Raw genomic sequence first — 19,050 nt, forward strand, 5'->3', positions numbered from 1 at the left:
CAGTGATGGAGTGCTCTGTCCTCAGTCTGTCTGACAGCTACAGCTAGGCCAAAATTGAGTCATACAACAGGACAACGATCCAAAATCACAGCAGCAATTTGCAACAGAAAGATTGGAAAAGAAAAGTTGGGCCAGGTGTTGCATTGGCTTTGGAACAATGTCTGCAAACCTCAATGAACTGCACCGTTGTACAGGATAGTGGGCCAGAATTCCTCCAAAGTAATGTAAAAGACTATAAAGTCATATAGAAAATGAATAATTCAAGTTATTGCTGCTAACGGTGCATGCTATTGAATGATGGAGTGTAGTGGTTTTTTCTTTCACAGGAATGCATAGAGTCTTGTGAACACTTTCTTTTTCACATGACACTGCATGTGTGTCTGGACAGATATGGATGCAAACTGTAACTTCACTGTATGGTGGAGGCATACGGTCAAAAGGCCTCACATTACTGGGGCACAAGTTCAGTCAGGCAGCATCACTAATGTCAACACCTCATAATTCTTGTTTTGACATGCAGAAAAAATATTTGTGATGGATTACATAAAGTGTTTAATACAATCGCAACAAGAAATGAATAACATTTGCACATTGCAACCTGTTTCTCCCGTGCAGTCTGCCAGTTTCCCTCGTGGGAAGCAGTTTTGATGATTTTCAGCTGCCAAGTGAAGCAGAACTGCAAGTGTTTGCCAGTTGATGCACACTGCCATCTGCAGAGAGTGTGACAGGTCATGAACGTATGACACAAATTATGGATGTAATTGTCTGATGTGCTTTAAAACCTGCATGTTTGTGTTTGCCCTCAGGGTGACTTCACTTGGAACAGCTTGTCAGGAGGCACTGTTGGCCTCAAGCCCGTCCCCCTGCAAAGCCTCTCAGAATTGGAGAGGGTTCGTCTCCAGGATGTGGCCTTCAAGCGATTGCTTCGGTGTCATGACCTGGGCTGCCACATCACCATCCCTAAATGTATTACCACACACAGACACACACACAATTACAGGCCTCTTCTTGTCTCCCAAGTTGTTATTCTGTCTCAGGCAAGACACTTTCTGAAAAAACACATGCTGAGCAACAGATGGGAAATGTTCCTCTTTCCTTTTTCTCCTTTTTGTTGTGTAAGGGCGTCATACTCATAAACTCATTGGTTTAATGACGTGAGCTCATCTACGTTCTCCAGTAATAGGCTGAATCATTTCTGGAGTCCACTACTGCTGTCCTCTATAAAGAAAGCTTTTAAAAACTGTTTATTTTCTGGTGAGCTGGAGTCCCTGGAGTCTGTAGTGCTTTGAAAACGCCATAAATAGAGGACATGTGAAAAATGTGCTGTTTTCTGAAAAGGAACAGTCCTGTAAATTCACGGTGAATTAAGATTGGCTTTGCATATCATTATCTTGACATTTTTTTATATAGTTTGTGTATGTTTCTTAGTTCTTTTGTGTAGTGACCCTGAGAATATCAAGTGGAGCAGACAAAAACAGAAACATATTATCTAGACTTCTGGTTTTTTTACCTGCAACTCTTTTTTTAGATGGCCACAAGCACAAGAAGACACTCAGGAGGAAGTTGGATTCATTATCTAAAGAGAAGAGTAAAGACAAAGGTAACATGATCAGGATATAGTCTTAATTCTGGTGCTTTAAAGGGTAGTTTTCTCCCAATTTTCTATTTACAACATGAAGTAATGGCAGCATAGCAGGAACTTTGGTGCTTTCAAGCACTTCTTAAACAGATAAAGATAAACACAGCTATCTTTTAGATCTGTAGGAGAACCAGTGAGTCTTGTAAGACTTTCATTCCCTTCCAGTTTCTAGTCTAGTCAGCCTGTTACATTTTAAAAAATACTCTTTTATCCCTTTTGGCTGAAGCTGTATCGACTCACTGAAGCCGACAATCTCAGCTTTTTATACCCATGGAGCACTGAGCGATCAAAATCAGTACAGAGAAGGCTGTGATCTCCAACCGCCACGCTGCCCCGCCCGCTGCAACAATCCAACAGGAAAGTGATGTTCTCTGTCAGACAGGCAGTCGAGGGAAATAACTAAAACAATCTTAAGTGGTGGCTTGTTCGTTACAGCCTATCCTCAGGCATGCCCAGCCCCCTCTTTCCTCTTTTCCCTTTTTGTTTACAAAAGCACTTGGGAAAGTATGTGCTCCCTCACTCTGAATATTAAGTGTGGTTGTAGAACAGTGTTCTTGGCATTTATCTTGAGCAGGATTTATTTAAAAATATATATTAAATGCTTTCTACGGAAACTAATCCAGAGAGTGAAATGGATAATACGCCGCCGTGATTGACACATCTAAAGATAAGCTTTCTGTTGACTTGGAGCTTCTATGTGAACTTTAAGTCTCGCTGTCTTGCTCTTCCCCCCTCACATAGACACCACGCCACAGGCGTTTGGCATACCACTGTCGCATGTCATAACCAACGACCGCATGCACAAGCTGCGGCACGATCACCCACGGGAAGAGCACAGTGACCCCACTGAATTGATGCTATCCTTCCTTCATCTTACATCTAGCTACAAAAGGGCTAACAAAGAGCTCTCCAGCAGCAACTCGTCACTGAGCTCCACTTCTGAGACCCTTAATGAATCACCACTGCCCAGCACACCAGACATAGCCCCACGGACACGCAGACGGGTAGGCTTCCCTGTCAACAAACCTTACATATACTGATGTAGAATAACAAGTTATTTGTCTGATTATGCTTGCACTCGAGATTTCTTTGAGAATTTGTGACCTTTTAGATGTTCCCCCGGAGTTGATGTGGCCATTCACAGCATATGATCAATTGCTTTTCCAGTCATTATACTGTCACCCATCTGCTTAACAGGGCGGAGTGTCTGTGGATTGCATCACTGACCTTGATGACAACCAGTCTCGGCTCTTGGAGGCACTCCAGCTGTCTCTGCCAGAAGAGGCAGCTGGCAACACGAAGAAGCACCATGACGAAAAGCTCAGCCTTAACCCTATTTACAGACAGGTGCCCAAGATAGTGGACCAGTGCTGCCAGCACCTGGAAAAATACGGTACGTAGTGCACAAGTAAAGGTACATAAACACAGTGCAGAATATCAAATTAAATTCTATAAAATGTACAGTAATGCACCTCACAGAAGAAGGTCCTGGGTTCTAATCCACCATCTGGCTTTCTGCCTTTCTGTGTGGAATTTGTGTGCTCCCCTCTCTCTGGACACTCTGGCTTCCTCCCACACTTCAGAAACATGTAGTTAGTGGGGCTAGGCTAATTGGTCATTTAAAACTGGCCTTAGGTGTGAATGGTTGTCTATCTTTTTGTGTTGGACCTGCGAAAGATTGGGGGCTTGTCCAGGATGTACCCTAGCTCTAGCTATATACAGAATATCCCCTTAAACACTTGGTTAAATGTTCATTGTCTTGCGATGCAAATGCCTTGGAAGTTGGCTCTAAAGGAGCATCTTTGTCTTTGTTTAGCCCTACAGACAATTGGAATTTTTCGTGTTGGGAGTTCCAAGAAGCGAGTACGACAAGTAAGACGTCAGCTTAGCTTTTTAACACCTCTGCACTTTATCCACGGGTAACCTTTTAACCATATCAGTTGTCACAATATTTCACCCAGCTTCGTGAGGAATTCGACCAGGGATGGGAGGTTTACATGGATGAAGAGCACAGCGTCCATGATGTAGCTGCATTGTTTAAAGAATTCTTAAGAGACATGCCTGAGTCACTGCTGACAAAAGAACTTTATACAGCCTTCATCAATACAATGTGTAAGAAAAAGACATATACAATAAACAATCCACTATCTTCTGATTACTTTGAAATTAATGTTAACTGTTTTTTGTTGTTGTTCTTGTTCTTTTCTTCTACAGTGCTGAATTTTTCAGAGCAAGACAGTGCCATCCAGCTCCTGGTGTTTATGCTTCCTCCCTGTAACAGCGACACGCTACAGCGCCTCCTCGGCTTGTTGTCCACTGTGTCTGCACATGCTGAAGACAGCCTGGACAGTGAGGGACAGAAGGTAGAGGCTGGTTTTTACAGCAGTCTAAAATGCTTCTGAGAAGCACAAGCTTTTGTGTGATGAATTTTATATAAGTGTGAGGTAGCACACAATGAGGTGATGATAATTTAGTTAATAATTTTGTCTTCTTTGCTCCCAGAAGACGCCCAGAGTTTAACCCTTAGGGACTGCCTCTTTTGGCAAGAAACCAAATTTTATAGCTCGTTGATTCTATCGCTGAATAGGAAAAAAATATGTTAAATCACAAAACAATCTCATTGACAAACTGCTGATACATTGTATCCCAACTGCCATCGGAGGGAATTCAAAAAGATATGCAGTACATCTGAGGCCTCTTATTTATAATTTGAAGGAAGGGACATACCAAAACGCAACACCTTTATGCACAATATGGTTTCTTTAATAACCACTGAGTGAGGACATAAACACTGCACGTTGGTATCATTCTCTTCTGTCTTAGGGCCAGATTTACTGTTGTTCTGTGCAAAACCCTCAATTGGCTTTTTAAAAGCTACTCTTGGGATTTACTTAATACGCACAGTGTCAATTTTGTGGCTATAAAGCATGGACACATTTTGTGGATTAAATTTCCCTCTCATGGTTCAGAATTGATGAACAAAACATAAGCATTAACTTCATAGGTTTTGAGGTGGAATAAGTATCATTCAATTAAGTTTATTTCACAACAGTCAACAACAACGGTCGCCTCGAGGCAAGCATCATTTAATGAAATTTGGTAAATGCTCTTTTCACTGCGTGGCAAATAATAAACCTAACTGGAAGGGCCAATAAGTGTAAAAAATTAGGGAGGAGATTATTTAAATGAATCATACAAATGTGATTTACTAAGGACTGTTGCAGGCGAATTAGTGCAAATTACACCATTATTTAACTCGGGAAAAAGCATGTCTTATTTTGCGCCTGATGCGGCTGTGATAGTTGCTGCTAGGAACGTTAATTTATTTGAAATGCCAACAGGAGATGTTATCGGAATGAGTGCGTAATTGCTGTGGGTGGATTAGTCAAAGTTGTAAGTGCGGTGGCAGAACTTTGGCTCTGTCCTTCGGCTCTTCGCTGTTTCCTCCCACTGAATGTTTAGAAAAGCACTTCACATATTTCTTGTCCTCAATCACACTGGTATTTCAGTGTAACAGGGCACAACTTTACATGGACACGTAGTGGAAGGGGACAATAATTTCTTAAAACAAGATAGATACAAACCGTGATGTATGAGAGGCAGCAAACTTACTTTTTACAGTGAACAAGGTAATTTCCAGTATTTTGTCCTTCAAGTCACATTTCTACACAGAGATCAGCCCATACAGTGATAACTGCAGAGAGTACAAAAGCCTGTACGTGTCTTTACTCAGCAGTGCATAAACACAGTAGGGGTAACTCCATTAATATTCAGACAGGATCTGATGGCGCACAGTGTTTTGTGTTGTTATTCTGCACATCTCACAGGACAGCTGTTACAGATTCCAGGCATATAGGTTTGATTGTATTAAAGCAGTTTTTCTCCACACCTGAGCTGACAAAGCTAGCCAAAGAGCAAATGGCCCAGCATCCAAATTCCCACAAAGTTCTTACCAGTTTCTTACAGATATATAAAACATTCGCCTTAAGCTGTCTTCAGTAATTTGCTTTGCTCTTGGCAGCTTGTGTTGGTCATTACTGCAATGAACCGGCTATTTTTGCATGAATAACTTAGTGCCTTATTAGTAGATCACTTGCAAAAGCTTTCAGGCCCATGGGTGTTTTCTTTTTCCATCTTTTTTTCAATTGCAACTAATTTTCCCTGCAATAAACCTGATATAGATGGATCTGCATATTTGATTTGACAGATTTTTCACAGTAGATCTCATCCTGACATAATCCTAATGGGAATTTGTGACTCCTCCTGGACTCAAACCAGTGATTCTTCATGTTTTTGCACTGTTATGTCATGTTATGCACCACTTTGTTTGAGAATGACGAGACAGTTAAAGTGATCAGCTTATCCCAATATGATTATTAATCATCAACTCAAAAGCAAAATATGTGCAAATAAATTGATATAATGCAAGTTTAGTTAGAAGATGTGTTTGTTCAGTAGTTTAAACATGTTATGAGAACTCTGTGTTCTCTTTTGTTTAGGTTACAGGCAACAAGATGACATCGCTTAATTTAGCTACCGTCTTTGGACCCAACCTCTTACACAAGCAAAAAAACTCAGACAAAGAATTTGCAGTAGAGAGTTTTGCCCGTGCAGAGGAGAGTGCAGCCATCATCGGCGTTGTCCAAAAGATGATCGATACATATGATACGCTGTTTATGGTAAGGGCTCTAACTGCAAACTAAGATGTTAAACATTCTTAAGGTTTTCTTTGGTCAGTCAGTGTTTGCTGTTGTGTCTTGTGCAAGTTCACCCATCTAGATATAAAAATCGACTTCAAATATAGGTTTGGTAAAATATGATTCCAGCCTCTGTTTTGTCAGTGTGATGATGCCAGGATGCTCATCTTCATTATCTACATTCTCTGTTTTTCAACTGAAACCTCAGCCGAGTCACACTTAAGTTAAACTATCTGAAAATTATCTGTCAAGAAAATCAGCAGGGTAGAAGTCAATCAAACATGTATTTACATTAATTATTTTCTCAGTGCACCTTGCAAACATCTGGTAAATGACTCACTATAAACGAGCAGCGTAGGCTTTTTTTTAAACCCTTCTGGAGAAGAGTTTCGTTCTGATGCGATTAATCACCAAATCAATGAGTGAGGATGAAGGAGAAACCAAATTTATGTTTTTTTTTCTAGGTGCCCCCTGACCTGCAGAATGAGTTGTTGATGAGTTTGCAGGAAACAGATCCTGATGTGGTGGATTATTTACTGCGGAGAAAGGCTTCACAATGCTCGTGAGTTTCTGCCTTTTGTCTCATTGTGCATTTATGTGCATGCATGACTACTTAAATGATCAGAATCAAGCACACATTATATCTCGTGGTCACAGATTTGTCCAAACATACCCATCCATTAATATATTGCGTCTGCTTTGTCTTCACAGAGAGCCCAGCCTTAGGTCAGAAGAGTCGTTCTCTCTGACTGACAGACGCTTGTCCAGTGACTCACACAAGCCATCTAGTGGAGAGGTTTCCCCCTATGACAATAACTCTCCCGTCCTGTCCGATCGACCGCGGTTTAAATACACAGAGGACGGCAGTCTGCTCTCAGACAGAGTTCCCAGACAGGACAAACTCAGAGACCAATCAAAAGACAACTCTGGCAGTACCTCCCCTACACTTTCTACTGACAAAGGTGAACAAAATTCATTTCAACAATAGTTTTAATGTATAAAGTGTAACTTGAAAGATCTGGGGAATTTTCTTCCTGAGAGTTCACTCCCACATCTGTTAGCCAACAGTGCCTTAAAGTCACATTAAAGTTCAGATATAATGAATACATTTGTAATATGAACATAAAACAGTAAACATGACAGTATATTTCCAAATAATAAAACATGATAACTTCTATTTTTTATGGTATCATTTTGATGCTTGAAATACTCCCAAGGAGGCGTTTATTTCTCTCTTTAAAAGACAAGATGGTCACATGTCATTAATCATTTCCATAACTTCCAGTATCTAATATATCTAAGATAATTTCTTTGTAAACGTCACATTGCCAAGGCCAAAAGGAAACAGAAAGAGGCTTAAAAAAGGTGAAATAGCTTTAACCTTCTCATATTTTGCATTGAGATAATATGCATTAAAGCAAAGAAAGTAATCCTCTTAGTGCTTTTGTTTCTGTTAGAGACCTCAGCTGACAGTTTCTGGGACACCTGGCATGAGCTGTTCGGAAAGGATTTCACTGGCATCGCCGGTAACTGAATCCATTTTACATGTTGCTCCAGATGGTCTTTGGATATGGAATAAATGCTGGATGCTAATGAATGTTTTCTCCCAGGATACCTTGGAGACGTGTCGGAATGTGACTCATACGGCTCATCCGAGGGGCTGAGCAGTCACCAAGGTAACAACAAGCTGCCTGTCAGTGCAACACAAATGTCATTGGGCGTTTCGGAATGCAGGCCACACCCTCCGGTGACTCGCTGCAGCAGTGGTCCCGATGACCAACGAGAGCATAGACACCCAGAATTGTTATTATTACATCAGGCAATGAGCAGCCAATCAGGAGCTGTTAGCTCAGACAACTTAGCACAAAGGACAGGATGCACTGAATGTCCATTACTCCAGGTCAAGACTGACAGTTTATCTTCCCTTAACTGCTCTCGACCTCTAAGAGAGACTCATATTTCTCACTCCACACCCTCCCTCTTAAAATCTCAGCATGACCCCCAAATCCCACAACAGTCCCAGCAGAGCGCTGACTTCAAGATTGTAGATACAGCAGATGCCACTGGGCCTGGAGTTGAAAAAGGCCCTGATTCTTCAAATTGGCAGAAAGAGAGGTGGCATATATGGAAGATGATGTCAAAAGAAAATCCAGAAGCTCTGCCAGAAACGTTGGTGTGACCCACTCTTAACTGATAAGCAGACTGTGGATCAATGTTTTTTTTTAAAACGTGCACGTCTCCTGTCACATCATCAGGTCATCATTTTGCGCAGTTAACATTATCAGTTGATTTTAGTGTTTTATACTGAATATAAAATGCTAAATGATATATACTTGTTATTGTTATTTTGCACTAACTATATAGTTTAAGCATGATTGTGTATGTTTTTGTATTTTTTTTAAACAACCATGAAAAACTTGTATGTAGACTTGAATGTAATAATTGGACTTGAATATTGTTTTATATTAATGCTGAATGTAAATATAATTTTTTTTTTTAATATTTCTTTAAATTTATAGCAACCTAATCTAGACACATCTGTAAATGCTGCAATAATATGTGTGTGTCTTGAGTTCATGGCTCATTGTTTTTTGTATTTTTTCTTTCAAGAAAATGCTTACATTTTAACAGAAGTTCGTCAGCTTACCAACACTCCTAATTTTTGTGTTTGCTACAAAAGAAATTATTGTTAAGCAGCATTATTTACAGATATGAATATATTTAATATAAGTTTACAGTCATTTGTAATTTAATAAAAAACAACTTTTTCCAGGTGTCTCCTAATAAACAGACTAAGAGTTGTCTCTTTGTGGTCACATTTCCTGCCTCACCCATTTGGCTTCTCTCGGAGTAGCACTCAGAGTAATGATTTCTTCAGAGTCCTATCTATTTAGCAAAGGTTGTGGGCTGTACCAGGAAGTGGCACGTATCAGCACTGAACATTGAGATATAGTATTAAATTACATTATATGATATGAATATATGTATATATTCATTTATTCATTTATTTTAGGTTCAGGTTTACTAAAATGGCTACTGGTAGGCAGTAGGAGTTCAGAGCACAGTGAAACAATTTCCTAAGCTGGCCACAAGAGGGAAGCATAAGACCAGGAAACCTTTGTATAGTCGGTTTCCTTGCTGTTTCAAACCTTGAACATCAATATGGATCTGTCAGTGGCTATAACAATTCATTACCTATTAAATAGAGTTTTATTAACTTTCATTCCTATTGCTTTTCTTCCACCACAGTGATTGGTGGTGGGGATTTCATGTGTTGGAGTTGAGCTATGTTCATGTTGGAAAAGATGAGTGATCTTCTTGGGCCACGGATTTTGTTTTAACATTAATCTTACTCTGTGCTAATGGACATAAGATCTGAGACGAGCTCATATTTAACACTAAATGGATGTTTTGTTGGACACAAAAAAATCATCTGTCTTTGAAATTTGGCACAGATTCCAGACAGCTGTGAATGCTTCATTATGATTAGTCAATGTAACATGATGGAATGATTGTGATTGCCTGAACTGCCCATTTTAGTTTTCACCTATCAAGTGTAGTGGTAGGTAATTTCTCACCTACATTGCACGCTCTTCTTTTATTCATCAAAGACAGCAGATTTCCTCAATACAAAGATTTGTGGTTAACCTTTTAAGGCTCCACAGCTGTCGGACTCAAGCTGTATTGGCTGCCATGCAGTCCGATTCTGATGAGACCAAGAAAACAGAACAGAATGTCTGGATGTGTTTCACAGAGAATCCACTCTCACTGCCATTTGTCTTCACGACTTAAAAATAAAAAAATCTGTGCTGCAAATGGAACCATTCATTGTTCTAAACACTACCAGGCCAAACACTGAAGGGCAAAAACAAACAGACCGCAGCTACCTCCCGAAGCAAACGACTGAGATCAAATATTTAATTCCACGTCTTATCTTTGCAGTACTGGATGTAAATTGATCCTCTGCTTCTGTTCCCACCAGGAGGCCCATCCTGTCTGAGTCCACTCCTTAGCATCAGGAGCAGCTGCAGGGAGGACAGAAGAAGGTCACAACCAAAATGAGACTCAACAGTCAGAAACAAGAGAGCCCTGGCCCTGCAGTTTCAAGGTTGAGATTGATACACAGCTCTCTGCAGAGGAAAAATAGACCTCAGTGGAGCTCATTAAGGTGTTAGTCATGCACAATCACTCAGTCCTCAGTCCTTTTTCTGTCATTTTAGGCACCAATTCTGGACCACTTAATATGCAGCTGCACTAACTGCTTTTCAGCTATTCGCCATATATCTGAAGCCATCTAAAGGAGATATTCCCTGGCTTGTTAAAGCAGGCATGAGCACACGTAAATGTAAATGCTTTCTCTCTCCTTGTGAAATTTAACTTAAAATTAGAGGGTGTGCCTTGAAGTCAAATCTTGTGCTCAGTCACTTGTCAGTGCCAAGGTAATGTGCTGCATTTGCATTCCCAGGAAGGTGAGGCAAGAAGCTGTTTTGCGCTGACTTATGATTCGACTTCTTTTGTATTTCGGTAACTTTAGCAGAACTGTAAATAACTGATGATGCCCAGCATTTCAGCTAATGGAAAAATGGATAATACACTGGTAAGTAAATGCAAGAGTTACACACGGCCCTAATGTTAATAAAAAAGAGGCTTATGGGAGTCATAGTCCTGACTGGGTAATGAGGTTTATTTCAAAAGAAAAAGAAAAAAGTTCCAGATTAAAGGGATTGGCAGTGATTGCATTAAGCCTCTCAGCTTAGTCCACCTCCACACTTGATGACCAAAATGTGATGTTTTAGATACCAACTGAGTCACTGATAAAACAAGCTTAAGCAGTTTTGTGCAGTTCTTGACTTGCTTTGCATTCTGAGCAACTATCTTCTGTGGAGGGGTTGTTTGAAGTAATGCTTAAAAGTTACTTTTCTAAATTTTTAATTTAACATCAATGCTTTCCAACTCATTTAATCTATGTCTGTTTGCTATGATCGGGCCAGTATACTGAGAGAAAGTCTTCCCCTCTCCAGTTTGCCACAATCTCCATGAAGCAATGCAAGAGCAGCCTGCAAAATCTCATTTCATTCTTGCCATCTGTTCTGCCTCATGCTCCAATTGGAAATAAATGTGATTAATATTTTCCCTTTTGAAACAGAGACCACACTGCACCTAGAGTAATGGATGAAATTTGTGTTTTGCTTTTTTTTTTCATTCTGATGTTTGTATTCAAGTCCTATGTACATGTTTGTCCCGAACAAATAAGTGCGTGGACCTGAATTTGTTTGTGATGTCTGAAAAAGACTTAGATTTTGGTTTGCATATTACCAGCGATTCCTCTTCACTCCCTGGGTCCACAGGACACAGCAGAGGGATGCAAGCTGTATATAGGGTGGGACAAGGGCTCGGGTTCAAGTCAGTTCTTTGGCTGCGTTAGACTGTGAATGATTCATTGTTGAAGCTGCGGTTACAATACCTTTTGGGAAACAAAATCCAGTTTTCACAGGCAGTTTTGTTCAGTCTTCAAAATTGCGCAACAAACAGAAAACTGCGTGGCTGGAAAAAAAAACCCACTTCCATGCAACACCAGGCATCAGAGCAACCAGATGTTTTCCTCCATAGCTCATTGTTATCAAGCTTGTTTTATGGGACAACTACACACATACTGAATCTATCTCCTTATTAGTATTACTGCCATCTCTGTCTCTCTTTTTTTTTGTCTGACAGTCTACTTGAGACTGTCAGAATGCCATTTAGCGGTTAGCATATGCGCAGAGAACATAAACATATGTTCGGTGAAAATATGTGTGTGTGAGAGTGTGTGTGAAAGACATGTGACTGTTAAATTTAGACGGGGAACTATTTTAATAATTTCCAACTCCTTTCACCTCTGTTTATGCCCTCTTACTTCTGACTAGCTGCAGTTTGCAAAGACAATATTTGCTTTAAGTCTGAGCTGTGTGTCTGAGATGACCATATTAAATATATTGTGTGTCTGTTATTTGAGCCGAGAGAAGAAAAAGCTGAACCGGAGAGTTTAGAGCACTTTGAAGCTAGAGCTTTGGGCTCATAGGGATTACTTGAAAATGTGACTCATGTTTAATATGAGCATTCACCACTGCAATGGTATATGCTACATGTGACTGAAAAAAAAAAATATATATATATATATTTTAGATAGATAGATAGATAGATAGATAGATAGATAGATAGATAGATTCCATTTAATACGTTTATTTTTAATCATAGTCTTATATGTAATCCTTATTTAGGTGGCAAAAATGGGGGGGGGGGGGGGGGGGGGAATCCAATTATTTTCTGGTAAAAGTGATCAGTACCAGAAAATGTCTTGAAGAGAAAGTGGTCATTATCAATACTCTGCAGGGCAATTTAAAGCTCTGTTTAATTCCCCTATGTACACAGGCTGCACACAGGCAAAGCTAGTACACACAGAGTGTAGAAAACATGTTAAAACAAGCTTCAATTATATATAACCTTTCTTTGTTATGAATGAAAGAGGCTGCCAGCAGTTAATGATTAGGCAGAGAATGGACCGTGATAATTACTTCAAAAATGGCAGTGTTAAAGTGCAAACATCCAAACACCTGGTAATATGACTGTGTGCCAATAAAGAAGCCGAGCTTTTAATCAGCACCCTTTAAGGTTTCGCACTCTCGTCTCAAAGATGACAGGGAGCAGCAGCTCCGAGGTGAGTTTTCTCTGCAGCTTTTTTTTTTCTTTTTTTTTCTTTTTTCTTGCTATTTCCTTCTAGACGATTTTTTTTTCTTTCTTGTCGTCTTGGTTGCATCCTTATTCCCTCGGGTCTTCATTTTCAGATATAGCAGATTCTAGTAATGTGCTATCTCGTATGTTATTCAGTTTGGCAGTCATTTGATGTATAGGATTTGTGGAAACACTGTAGCAATCATCATGGCAAACTTAGCAGCCAGCTAATAACAAACAATACCGCCAGCTACACTGAGCCAAAGCCACCAGCCACTTACAAACACAGCAACAAATAACAAACGCCAACACTGTCAGGCTGTAAAATTGTTTTTTAAGCTCTTCCAGGTTTGATTTAGGTGCTCTGTTTGTAAACAGTCTCTATTCTGCTCTCTTCCTTAAACATAGTGAAAATACAAACCAAACGAGTTTGAATGGGAAAACAAAGACAGCCATCATGTTTAAAAAATTCTATGTTAATACTTATTTTATTCCTAGACTACAGGATAAAAGCCATGTTCCCTCACTCCTAAGCCTATCTTTTATCAACTGTAAGCTGCTAACAAGTGCCCATTGATGATAGTTTTCTTAAAAACATGAAAACAAACATCCATTTATTTTCTTAACCGCTTATCCAATTCAGGGTGGCAGGGGCACTGGAGCCTATCCCAGATGTCAAAGCACACAGGACAAGATTATTCATCTAAAGCCAGTCTAAGTATAAAGCCAATTACCAATTATAAGAATTACCAATTAACCTAACAGGCATGTCTTTGGACTGTAGGAGGAACCCAGATTATCTGGACAGAACCCATGTGGACACCAGGAGTACACATTAACTCCACATAGAAAGGCCCCAGCCACTGAGAGGATTTAAACCAAGGATCTTCTTACTGTAAGACATTAGTGCCAACCACTGAGTCGCTGTACTGTTAGTTAGTTGTACAGTACTGTACTGTAAACCACCCCTCAGTGGGGAATAGATCCAGGAGTGCAGTATGTGCAGTATGTGCAGTATGACCCCATTTATTCTTCTACTATCTTAGACAAGTTTTCATGTAAACTGTTTGAGTAGTCTTCAGTCTTTTGTTCCAGTGATCCCACTGTGCTTCAGTAACACTGCTTGGATTCCAGAGAGCTCAATCCATGACCTTATTGGCATTGTGTCTGAGGTCATTGCTTAAGATGGTATTGCATGGTGAATGAAAATCTGATGGTATTTTACTGTTCCCCAGTGGTGCACGCCAATGGCTGAAATGCACCCCGAATGATGTCAGAGAGCACCGTGGTTTACAGATGGCTGTATACACTCACTGTTTTACATCTCGATTGACCTCCAAACATATATATCGGTTGATCTGAACAAAATTCAAATTTGGGTTTATGGTGCCATCAGATCTGCTCCCACTGTCTTTCAGTTTAGCTCTTTTATAAATTAGCATAGTTCAGTCTTTGCCACCCTTCCACTGAGATCATTTCTGATGAAGCTTCAGAGAATAGTAGATGGATCGACTGCAGTTGTTGGTGACAAATACAATTTTATGCCTCTCAAAATGTGTTATTTTGGTCATTTTATTCATGGATTCAACTAAAGAAACAGGATGCAACTATTACTAACAATTACTAACAAAGTACATAAAGATGCAATTAAAAATAGTCTCTTTGCTAACTTGCCTGTTATGTGCAAAACTAGTTCATTCATTCATTGGGTGCCCTTTTTTATGCTTTATTGAGATATAGGTCAGTGTTCAGTGGATTAACAAACAAACAAAAAATACTCTTCTTCTGAAAATGGTCAGGTACAAAGACTGGACTGAAAATGAGTGGAAAACCAGCCAATGTCTAAAGAAAAGCTTTGAAATACCTTTAAAAAGCCTTTAAAAGCTGTTGCTCAAGACCACTCTAAACATGACCAGAAATCCTGGCTGCTTCGATGCAAAAAGCTCAATACTAAAATGTAAATGTAAGCAAAATGGTCAAATTATTTATTTATTTCACTAAAAATATGATTGTAGCATCTTTTATCTTGATCCGAAACATTCTGGCATTTTATTCTCAAAAGGCAAGCACATTAGCTCCTCTTTAATCCTATACTGCTGGTAACCTTAATAAAACACCATCTCACACTTCAGGTGTCTCATACTATGTCTGATGCTCCACAGTAAATGTTCTGCATCCCTGCCCACTCACTGCTATATTCTGGAAATTTGGTGAAGTCATCAAATTGTATTCTGCTCAAAGGAATCATAAAGGTGTAATCATCCCACCTCAACAGGTGTGTGAAAAGTCCCTTGTAATTCCTATAACTTTTTCCTGGTTTCATCATATGTAGGCAGATCTAGGGAGTCAGCTGGCCTGACTCCCTAGATCTCTCAATACTCTCTTAGCATAAAAGCACACAAATAGTAGATGTTTTCAAAGTAGATTGAACCTTTCCTCCTTTACCAGCTTTATGATGATTCTAACTATTCAAATATTCCATCAGTCCACCAGGCACAGTTAGATCAATCCACTACAGAGAGCCTAAACTTAGTTTTAAATATTTAGTTACGAAACTCCAGTTCAAAATTCCTCAACATCAACACAGGTTGGAACAAGAATCCGTCCCAGCAAAATTTTCCACCTCTAATAAGTGCCACTTTCGTACAGGAAGGGTAATTATAAGAGAATGAGGTGCTAATCAGAAGATGGAAGCAACGACAGATGGAAAGAGTGAGATTTAAATGGTGTGCCGGTTCAGGGAGCAACTCATTCATCAACTCTGTTAGATGCTGAGTTAGCTGATGAGCTGTCAGCTTGATCATTCTGTGTTCTCCATCGTGATCATGCCAGAGTTAACAAACTCTGATCATGTTCATCTCATCCTCGACCGAGCATCAACCTTTACCTTGTAATCCAGCGCTTACAAAACCTTCCTCTTGAAAGCACAAAGTCACAGTGCATGTTACACAGACAGTGAAATCAGTCTGATGTGCCACAGTCGTCACTGGAAACCTCATCAGAGGTGTCTTGATCAGATCCAAGATGTTCAAAAAAGGATTGTTGCTGTTAAAATCACCAACAGGCAGATGCATCATAAGGTTGAAAACTCAGATGACTTAGTAAACATATTCAGAGCACGAATTCAGTCTATATTCTGCACAGCTGAATATATATTACATTATTATACTATATAGTAGTAGCAGTAGGTAACAAGAGAGCGCATAGAGGGCATAGAGGGCTATCCTAAAATTTTCATGCTTTATGAAGTTTTTATCACAACATGCTGATGTCAGCCTGCTTTTATAACAACACGGTGATGTCTGACCTTTGACCTATGACCTTGAAGCATTACTAAAATTATGTATTTTTATTATCTTTCATATTATTATATGATTGGAGCAGAATTGCCTGAAATCTTTGGCTTCTATAAGCTGTAAAAACATTAGCTTTTAGGACATAGTCATGCAGTGTGTGATTATTTCAAGAACTTTGGCATGTTTGTGATGTCGTAGCGCGTCAAACTGAAAAAAGAAAACGTGTGTTCTCTCCTTGCCCTTATATATCATATATTACACTCGATATGGATTCTTGAAATTTGTTTTCAAGATCAACTTTGACCTTGGGCTCTAACAATGAAAGTCATGGTTAAATTCTTTTAATTAACATAGCATGTCCCCTAAGGCCTAGTATATTGCTGTAAAGTTCGAAGGCGATCGATAAAAGTTGTTTTTACTGATTTTCACAGATGGTGTGACCCTGACTTTGACCCATTTTACAAATATTGAATCAGCTCGCACTGTTATTGGTATCTACCACAACACAACATTTTTAAAATGACATCTTAAAACTGTGGATGTTAGCCTCACCTTCACACCATCAGAATCAAAGTATAGGAGATGTGGTTGCGTAGACAGATATCAGTCTTTTGTCCCTACCTTATTTTTTAGAAGGTTTTCCCAAATCCTTTTCTATATGATACACAACCTAACTGAACACTTCCCCCAAAAACTAAAGTGACTCTGACTTTATTTGAACTCATGATTTGTAACTTTCCTTTCTCTGATCCAAAATAACCTGCGTAGGCTTGCAGTCTTAGGTTTCTAAGTTTCCTCTAAGTGGCAGCTCCCAAAACTTTCCAGTCCATTTTTCAGTTTTGTTTTGTGTGGCCTTTTTTTTTTTATTACTTGACCAGATCCTAGCCACACACGCTTTAAAATCTCTACCTCAGTAGAACTGGGTGAAGAAAAGCAAGGTTCTCTCTCTGTTTTTTTCTTCCTGCCTGTTATTCCTTTTCCTTACAGCACCTTATTTGACATGTGTTAATACTCAGTGATTTTATTATGAGTTGAAAAGTGAAAATTTCATAAGATAAGGTGAGGTCTAGCTCAAACCCTTGACTTTTTCTTCCTGCTTGAAAGCCGTACACCCAATTCCTCAAATATGATCTCATTATAGCAAGTATGGAATTGTGTTTTGAGACTGACTCATCTATCACACAGGATGAATTCTCATTAGGGTGGAGGAAACTAATTCTCTCTTGCTTAATAGCAAGAAAGATTTTTTATTTATTTATTTTTTGCCTTTGCTGCTGGCTGCTGCAAATCCTTAAGCTTAAAACTTATTTTCTCTTCTTGCTAACACAAGCCACCCATGGTGAAGAAGTAGATCTCTTTATCAGTATTGTTATGATGCTGATTTAAGAGCCTTGGTGTCATCCTAGACAGTTCACTTTCATATAAATCTCACATCAATAATCTCACCCGTTCTGCCTATTTCCATCTACATAACAATAACAGATTGCTTCCTTGTCTTTCCACCCAGTCTACGTCCATTCTTGTCCACAGTCTTGTTACCTCCCGTATTGACTACTGCAATTCTCTTCTGCATGGTCTCCCCCAAAAATCCCTCCATAAGCTTCAACTGGTTCAGAACTCTGCTGCTCGCATCATCACTAGAACCCCCTCCTACCAGCACATCACCCCTGTTCTTCAGGAACTTCACTGGCTCCCTGTGAAATTCCGGATAATATTCAAACTTCTTCTGCTCACCTTCAAGGCCATTCATAAGCTCGCTCCTCCTTACCTTTCTGACCTGTTAACCACTACCTGTTTTGCCCGTTCACTTCGATCTTCTTCTTCTATCCAGCTTGCTGTACCTTCCTTCCGCCTCATCACCATGGGAAGCAGAGCTTTCAGCTGCTCTGTTCCCAGGCTGTGGAACTCTCTGCCCCCAGAAATAAGAAACATTGGTTCTCTCCCCCAGTTTAAATCCCAACTCAAAACTCATCTGTTCAAATCTGCATATTCACTGTGAATCCACTGTTTGTTAATTTTATCTTGTGCTTTTGTTTTATTGTTCTTATTCTGCCATTGTTTTACTAAGTGTTATCCTATTGTAAAGTGTCCTTGGGTGACTTGAAAGGCGCTCATAAATAAAATTTATTATTATTATTATTATTATTATTTACACTATATCTGGTCACCCTTTACACTCTGTTTTTGCTACTCATTAACGGCCATTAATATCTTTGCCACTACCACGATGGACCAAGAATACAGTCCACAAGCTTTTGGGTTAGGTTGGATTTTCAAGGTAATCAGTGTCTTTAATGCCAACTCATCAAAGGGTTAAGTTTCTTCTCAGGAGCTTTCCGTGCTCCTGTGCAAACCTGTACAGCAGATGAGAAGCAGAGTGAGTGTCAGTGAGGTATGTGTAGGTACACACCCCAAATGAAGGGGAGTATACATGCAGACAGAACACCTTCAGCCTTCTGTCTCCTGTTTTACCTCAGGGGAAGTACCAGCTGCCTGACAGTAACACTCAGTTTTAGCCTAATATTTATTCACCAGACAGAGACACATACCACTGCAGCCATGGGGAAGCAGGTAAGATCTGTTAAAGAAACATTTAGTGGGACTGGATCAAGCGACTTTAATTAGTGCTGAGTCTTGACTTTAGATTTTGTTTTTGTTTTTTTTAATTGCATGACCAGTGCTAATCACTTCAAACTGAACAGCAGGG

General features: G+C 39.6%; 2 protein-coding genes across 4 annotated transcripts in view; both read left to right on the top strand.

Moving 5' to 3' along the window:
- LOC146500617 (rho GTPase-activating protein 6) overlaps nucleotides 1-18,718 on the top strand; it is a 29,043-nt gene extending 10,325 nt beyond the window's left edge. The window contains exons 2-14 of one of the 3 annotated variants that reach the window (XM_085136612.1): nucleotides 807-966; nucleotides 1,529-1,600; nucleotides 2,381-2,643; nucleotides 2,837-3,032; nucleotides 3,456-3,511; nucleotides 3,601-3,751; nucleotides 3,854-4,002; nucleotides 6,139-6,318; nucleotides 6,801-6,898; nucleotides 7,048-7,298; nucleotides 7,794-7,862; nucleotides 7,947-8,012; nucleotides 10,319-18,718. In XM_085136612.1, coding sequence (XP_084992738.1) covers nucleotides 807-966; nucleotides 1,529-1,600; nucleotides 2,381-2,643; nucleotides 2,837-3,032; nucleotides 3,456-3,511; nucleotides 3,601-3,751; nucleotides 3,854-4,002; nucleotides 6,139-6,318; nucleotides 6,801-6,898; nucleotides 7,048-7,298; nucleotides 7,794-7,862; nucleotides 7,947-8,012; nucleotides 10,319-10,398 — 1,791 coding nt within the window. In that variant the 3' untranslated portion in view covers nucleotides 10,399-18,718. Of the gene's footprint in view, nucleotides 1-806; nucleotides 967-1,528; nucleotides 1,601-2,380; nucleotides 2,644-2,836; nucleotides 3,033-3,455; nucleotides 3,512-3,600; nucleotides 3,752-3,853; nucleotides 4,003-6,138; nucleotides 6,319-6,800; nucleotides 6,899-7,047; nucleotides 7,299-7,793; nucleotides 7,863-7,946; nucleotides 10,286-10,318 lie in introns of those variants that run through there. The other 2 variants (XM_085136610.1, XM_085136611.1) reach the window with 2 other exon arrangements.
- A 95-nt stretch (nucleotides 18,719-18,813) lies between these two features.
- mid1 (midline 1) overlaps nucleotides 18,814-19,050 on the top strand; it is a 37,096-nt gene continuing 36,859 nt past the window's right edge. Inside the window, exon 1 of the mRNA XM_085136618.1 lies at nucleotides 18,814-18,914. The gene's annotated coding sequence lies outside the window, so the exon portion shown is untranslated. The remainder of the gene's footprint in view (nucleotides 18,915-19,050) is intronic.

This window comes from Neolamprologus multifasciatus, chromosome 16 (genome assembly GCF_963576455.1).
Source record: "Neolamprologus multifasciatus chromosome 16, fNeoMul1.2, whole genome shotgun sequence".
In the NCBI taxonomy this organism is placed as follows: domain Eukaryota; kingdom Metazoa; phylum Chordata; class Actinopteri; order Cichliformes; family Cichlidae; genus Neolamprologus; species Neolamprologus multifasciatus.